Below are 7083 nucleotides of genomic sequence, written 5' to 3' on the forward strand. Positions count from 1 at the left end.
ATAAATCTGTGTAGGTGATTTGGTTGTCGTAGTATTGCATCGGAGCCAGAAATGTACATTTTTGTCAAAAATAGCAAAATAATACATAATTCTAAAGTGACACACGCCAAAAGAATAAATAAAGTTCTGTTAGATTGTATCCATACCAAATTTTAGGTCATTTGGTTTTAATATTAGGGCACAGGTGCCAAAAATGTACATTTTTGTCCGGAAATAGCCAAAAGCCCTATTTTACACAATATTTGGACGTGGTGTATGTCAAAGAAAAAGAACCAAAATTCTTTGGAAAGGTGTCTAAGTAATCCCCACACCAAATTTCGGTTCACTCGTATTTAATATTAGGGCACCAGAGCCAGAAATGTACTTTTTCTATAAAAAGCCATATTTTAAAGTGGCGTATGTCAAAATCTTGAATTGCATTCTGTCGACATGTGTCAATGAGTATCCCCATACCAAATTTCAGGGTTTTTGGTTTTAGTGCCAGAGTTGCAGGTCCCCAAATGTATATGGTTTGCCTGAAAATTGCCAAAAAAGAACAAACAAATAAAACAATTTTAAAGGCATGTTTGAAAACTCTTGGATTATTCGCCCACTCTACCTTTATGCCACATATTTTAGGTCATTTGGCTGAAAAATGGCACAGTTGAATCCATTTAAAGAAATGACAGGAGGAGGAGGGGAAGGAGAAACATCGTGGAACACAATAAGTTTCACTAAACCACAAAGAGCCATTATCACATTCACTGGCTACTTCAGTTTACTTTAATTCGACATTTGTACAAGACGAAAATCGCTGCAAAGACGAGGGCTCACAATGTCATCATGCAGGATTTCGCTGTGATGTTCTTTTATCGTTCTTTATAGTGGATACCTAAAATTCTGTTTAAATGGTGTCTTGGATTTTTTAGGTTTACTTTATTATGTAACTCCTTGAACACACTGTGACCTTCCCTGGTTTGTTAGGATAAAAGATTAGACGGAAAAGAGAGCCCCATTAACAAAGAAAAATAGTAACAGTATCTCACCACAACAGGAGTCAACGCAGTGGCATCCCCATTCTCCATCCACTTCCGTCCACGCTGTAACCTTCTTCCTCATTACAGAAGCCTACCACACATTTGATTATTAGTATACATTGTACATACACTAATGGAGATCTTTCACATAAACAAATAAAACTTAAACGGCTCTTGACCTGTTTAACGAACATGGGAACGCCAAACGTTATGGTAAAAACGGTGGTCAAAATTTGGGCCCCAAAACTCCCTACCTGCTTTAAAACCAAAACCATGTTCGAACTGACGTAATTTGAACAGAACGGTGTTCGAAATGGGGTCACCCGCGGTCACTTACAGTAAACCTGGGTTTTCTCTTCACATGGGTACCTTCTAACAAAAAATCCACTTTTTCTTAAATATAAACCATTTCCTAAATGGTACATGTCTGCAATCATTTTGTAGTGGACATGGAACATGGGTATACTGCAAGGTATACCACCAGTATACTGCCAGGGTATACTGCCAGGGGTATATTGCCAGTGTATACTGCCAGGGTATACTGCCAGGGGTATACTGCCAGGGTATACTGCCAGGGATATACTGCGAGGGTATACTACCAGGGGTATATTGCCAGTGTATACTGCCAGGGGTATACTAGCCAGGGGTATACTGCCAGGGTATACTGCCAGGGATATACTGCCAGGGGTATATTGCCAGTGCATACTGCCAGGGTATACTGCCAGGGGTATACTGCCAGGGTATACTGCCAGGGATATACTGCCAGGGTATACTGCCAGGGGTATATTGCCAGGGTATACTGCCAGGGGTATACTGCCAGGGTATACTGCCAGGGATATATTGCCAGGGTATACTGCCAGGGATATACTGCCAGGGATATACTGCCAGGGTATACTGCCAGGGGTATACTGCCAGGGTATACTGCCTGGCTATTTACGGTTAACCTTGTGGCAAGGATGGGTAGATAGTTGAGATCTTGAAGATCGGTCGACGACCAACATCGGTACCTGTGGATCAACAACAGACTGCTCTTACGGCCTAAAAAGGGATCTGCTGTGGGACTACTTTAATCTTTTTTTAGACGACACTCACCACCACTGGCGATGTCTTCGTCGATCAGTCCATCGCCGTCATCGTCGATGCCGTTCCTCAGCTCTTCGTCCACACGCCCGTCGCAGTCGTTGTCGACGCGGTCGTTTGCGACAGTCTGGGTGGGGGTGCAGGCTCCACCGATCTGGGCCAGACGGAGGCCGCCTGGATAGCCATACGCCTCGAGGTTTGTTAAGCCATAGCTAGGGATGCGATGAAGAAGATGTGTAAAAACGCGGCGAGGCTGTATACGTTCCAGGTAGTAATGACCGTATGCTACCCGCCTCAAAAAAAAAAAGTAAAACAGAAAAAGCCCTGCCCACACTATCAACTATTATTCAGGTGTGCCTCTTCCCAAACATGGGAAATCCGGTACGGTTTCCGACGTCCCGACCCGACGCTCGGTACCCGGTAATTACCTGGCACGGGTCATGGAATTTGTGTGGTTGTATCCTGGGAAGCTTGGAAGGTCATAATTCTGGCAAAGCTCACTTGCCACCAACCCAGGGTGCCGCGCGCTGGGCCCAACAAGCTCCATTCTCCTTTTTTTATTACCTCAATGAAAAATTGAGGTATTGTTTTGGGCGTGTCTGTCTGTCTGTCTGTGTGTGTACGTGTGTATGTGTCTGTGTGTTTGTGTTTCCGCACATTTGTAGTCAGCATAACTTCAGAACGCCTTTATGGATTGTGATGATATTTGGTATGTTGGTAAGTCTTAGGAAGACAAAGGTCAAGGGCAAATATGGGCCTCCTGGAGGACCTAATTTGCATAATAAATGATGAAAATGCTATAATTACAGTGTTTTATATAATAGTACTTGTATACATGTAATCTAACATGTGGCAGGCAGAACATCAATAGATACCAATTATGCAAATGATAACCTAATTTGTATAATTAATGTGGAAATTCTGCGACTCCTTATTGGTGAATGATGGGACTTTTATACCTTGTGACATGTGTAAGTTACTTAAAGGTTAACACCACTATGTATATATTATGTGGAGGTCATTTGCATAATTAATGAGGACATGTTGAAATGAAGTATGACAAAGTAGAGGAATTTTACAATATAAAAATATTGTCATTTAAATTGACAAAACCATAAATTAAACTAGATTATGCTAATTATGACCTTATTTCCATTGTCAATGAGACAAATATAAAACATTTACAGAGACTCATATATTTAATGGTGGTATGGAATCTCCGAATTCTTGTTTTGTTAGTTAGTGCCAACATTTCCCAAGGGCAAACATCGATAATCTGCAAAGGATTCGAAGCAAGGGTCACTAGATTTAGTCTAAGATCCCACCTGAAGAGACCGAAGGTTGCGATGGGGGAAGAGTGAGTTGCTGTATGTGTGCCTGCCGAGATAGTCAGGTCAGTAGCTTCGTAGGTAGTCCCCGGCACGGGATTCCATACGGTACTGCCCGGCAACGGTTGTCCATCGAATATGATACCAGCTTTGTCAGCCGACCTATGGACAGAAGGATGGAATCAAGACGTCAGTCACTAATTGTCGTCTCCTTCTGGAACATATCAATCATGTTATCGATATATCCTTGGTAGAACATCAGATGATCACTTATCCCAAACTTAATGTTCTACAGAACATGTCATTATGTAAAAAGGAAGAAAAGTAGATCTTAATCCAGTTTACCTCAATGAAGAAGCTAATCTTCCACTGCTCGTGACAGAGAAGACAGCCGCTATGTACAGTATTTACAGGATCATTGTACCGGGGATATCCGCTTTTCTCTTTTCGACAAGTGCAAAGAACAGTGGATCAGTCCTAATGACTGCACCACTTTACAGTAGCGTGCAGGTGCGTGAGCGACAACAGCCTGGATTCGAACTCCTAACCGCTTTCTCCCATGACAGGAGTACTAACCCACACCACTGGACTACGCACGCTAAAAAAACCTCTTCATCTCTCTCTCACACAGAGAGAGAGAGAGAGAGTAACAAACGCGCGCGCGTGCGTGCCACAGAAAGACAAAGAAAAAGAGGACAGCTTACTGGATGACCAGGTTCACGTGGTGCGTGGTTCCGGCGCCACCGTTGTAGAGGAGCTCGACCGTTGAAAAGGTGTAATCTGCCTCAAACTGGGCCACAGGAGGGATGATCATGGAGAACGGGTCGGTGTCCGTGTTGTCGGCAGCTGCTGTTTTACTGCACAGAAGCAACAGAAGCAACAATTTAAATGCATTATTCAGAGCTGTTTTTTGGGGGTCTTTACAAATTTAACGTGCAGGTTTTTAACGCCAAACCAGGGAATAGATTGCTCACACCTGTATTGTACCAACAGTACTGGTTCGTTGGAGGTCACGTGCAAGTACTCGTTCGAACCAGCCTCAAATTCCCAGAATTGCCCTGCGTCCAGATTCCTCGGGTTTCGGCCGGTAACAGTCACCTTGAAAATAAACATAAAAGCAAAGAAGCATTAGTGACAAGGTGGTCTTGTGGTTAAGCTTCAACTTGTTAACTACAAACTCGTAATCCGAATGGCTAGCCATTTTTTTCCCTTTCCTGAGCCAGCCATAAGTTTCTCATGTGGATGTAATACAGACGTTCTGCGACATTTCCACCCCAAACTCTGTTAGATATTTGTTTTCCTTTCCACGCAATTATGTCCATTTTATCGGCCTTCGTGGCTTCCCTACGTTCTATTTATTGCAAATCTTGTGTCGTTTTGTTGTGTTATTCAATTTGGCCATAGCAAGTAAATTCTATGGATTCCATCCTGCGCAGGCTCTGAACCTAATGCGATAGAGGAAAAAAAGGCGAGCCTAAAAACAAGATCCCTACCTTTTCAAATGTTGACATTATAAACGTTGTTACGCAAGAAATGATCCCTTTATTGCGCTAAGTTTACTGCCAACTATCACAAAATCTATTTGTCACTAAAGAGATAATTTTAAGTTTTCTATCATTGCACAAATTGTTTTGCTTCAGTGGGAACATCACATGTAAAAGGAATGAAATAAATCACTGCATCAAAGTAAAAGACAAAATCAGGCGAAACTACGCGCGCTGATGTCATCTATAAACTTTAATGTCATCTATATACTTGCTGTGGCCTTATTGTACCCTGGATCATCTTGTATAAGCACGCTGCGTTCACTCGTTAATCACTTGGTTTGTAGTAAGTCAAGAGTAGGTAAACATCAATAAACATAATTTATTCAAATCATGACCTTTTTTGTGTAATTTATGAGGGAGTGCTAGAAAAGCCTTTTTGTTCAGATAATGCTGTCATTATGTGAATATGATCAACAGATATAATCAAGAATAGAAATGAAATGAGGATCTTATTTTCATAATCAATGAGAAAAATATAACATTTTTTTCAATAGGAATGGTAGTGTTTGTCAGTTTGTCTGTCCGTTTCTGAACAGCATAGCTCAAGCAAAAAGAAGGCAATGTTATTTAGTGTGTGGATAGGTTGGCCCCAAATCTGGAAATGATTGGATTTTGGGCCCACTAGGGGCTCTCCTTGGTACTATAGCAGCACTTCTGGTTTTTGTATCTTTTGTTCTGAACTTGCTATGGTCGTGATGTTTCACTGGTAAAAAGCTTTTGGGCTACGGAATGAGAGACTTTAGTTTGGTTCCCCCTAGCAGCTTTCACTGGAAGTGCAGGGACGTTTCCGACGACTTTGAAGAAATTGAAGTGACTGCAGCCATTGTCAACTAGATTTCGGCCACTTTATGCTTCCATGAAATGTTAAGTGCTTTTAAGAATCTTTTGCATGGTGACGACCTGCTCATTAGCAAAACTTTTATGCAAAATATTCACGTTGCCCCTACCTAGTAACTTAAAACACACTGGTAAAATTTTCATTGGGATAGACTAGGTAAGGTGTTGTTTGTTTGTTTGTTTGTTTGTTTGTTTGTTATTTGCAAGCTAGAAACAAATGTTCGGGTTTCATACACGCCAAGATCTAGAGTTACCGCGACGTCAAACCTTTAGCAGATCATGTTAACCGTTCAACCTAATATACATTTTCACGGTGATAATGCAAATTATAAGAGCCTCATTTGCGTGAATAATGACAGTTCGCATCCTCTACCCAATGACAGTCTTATCATAAGAAATAGGACTATTCTAGCATTTACTTATAAATCATTCAAATTAGGTCCTGATTTTGGATAAAAAAGGTTTAACTGATGTGCACGTGCTCCTTCACCTTCACTGAAATTCAAAATATGACAAGTATGAAATTTACAGTAGTTACCTTATAACAAAATTTAAAAACTTTCCAACTTAGATCGTGATTCGCAATGTATTACGACTAAGCTACCTATATACAAAAAATCAGGACGATCCGTCAACCGCTTTTTAGTTATCCTGTTTTGAAGATCAAAGAGGTTTAAAATCAAACTACTTGGTTTAAACAAACCGTCCTGCAATTTTATCACAAGCTGCTAGGGGGCCTTAACTCACATGACTTCTTCCAGAGCACAAGAGCTACCTACCATTCAAAATTAATGACCCTAGCCTGTCCAACTCGCGACATACCAAAACCGAAAGGTTCCACTACAGTACCTAGAGAAGCCACTAGGGGGCCCAAATCTCATCATTTCCAGTTTTCTGACCCTACCAACGCACCAAGTAAGATACCAATCCATTTAACTGTTCTTGAATTGACTTTTTGACAAATTCCATAGTGACTGCATTTGAGTACTTATTAATCTTTGCCCCTGAGTCGTCGCTAAAAAACACAAGACGGAGCCTACCTCTGTGTTGTCTCTGGCAGCCACAACTCGGAAGATGTCGCCAGCGGTCCGTTTTGCAATCGGGGCGGTGACGAACTCCTTCCCCCAGGTGTCCACGGGTGGCATCATCTCCACAATGTGGTCGCCAGACCCTTGCTGATTGTTCCCTATCACGGTGAACAGGTTTCCGCTCAGCACGGACACCGGATGGCTGGATGTGATCCTGGACCCGGTCAGGTCTTCAGTCGATTGTACC

The 7083-nt window shown here is 41.8% G+C and overlaps 2 protein-coding genes across 2 annotated transcripts in view; both read right to left on the reverse strand.

Annotated features, from left to right (window-relative positions):
• LOC109474479 (zonadhesin-like) overlaps positions 1 to 1098 on the reverse strand; it is a gene marked incomplete at its 3' end in the record, with an annotated part of 9845 nt that extends 8747 nt beyond the window's left edge. Inside the window, exon 1 of the mRNA XM_019774772.1 lies at positions 1026 to 1098. Within this exon, the coding sequence (XP_019630331.1) occupies positions 1026 to 1098 (73 nt within the window). The remainder of the gene's footprint in view (positions 1 to 1025) is intronic.
• Positions 1099 to 1955: 857 nt separating this feature from the next.
• LOC109474489 (IgGFc-binding protein-like) overlaps positions 1956 to 7083 on the reverse strand; it is a 35821-nt gene continuing 30693 nt past the window's right edge. The window contains exons 11-16 of the mRNA XM_019774782.1: positions 6849 to 7078; positions 4401 to 4522; positions 4129 to 4281; positions 3422 to 3586; positions 2109 to 2308; positions 1956 to 2023 (exon numbers count right to left, since the gene is read on the reverse strand). Of these exons, the coding sequence (XP_019630341.1) occupies positions 1956 to 2023; positions 2109 to 2308; positions 3422 to 3586; positions 4129 to 4281; positions 4401 to 4522; positions 6849 to 7078 (938 nt within the window). The remainder of the gene's footprint in view (positions 2024 to 2108; positions 2309 to 3421; positions 3587 to 4128; positions 4282 to 4400; positions 4523 to 6848; positions 7079 to 7083) is intronic.

The sequence above is a fragment of the Branchiostoma belcheri genome, unplaced genomic scaffold (genome assembly GCF_001625305.1).
Source record: "Branchiostoma belcheri isolate BF01 breed outbred unplaced genomic scaffold, Haploidv18h27 scaffold102, whole genome shotgun sequence".
In the NCBI taxonomy this organism is placed as follows: Eukaryota; Metazoa; Chordata; class Leptocardii; order Amphioxiformes; family Branchiostomatidae; genus Branchiostoma; species Branchiostoma belcheri.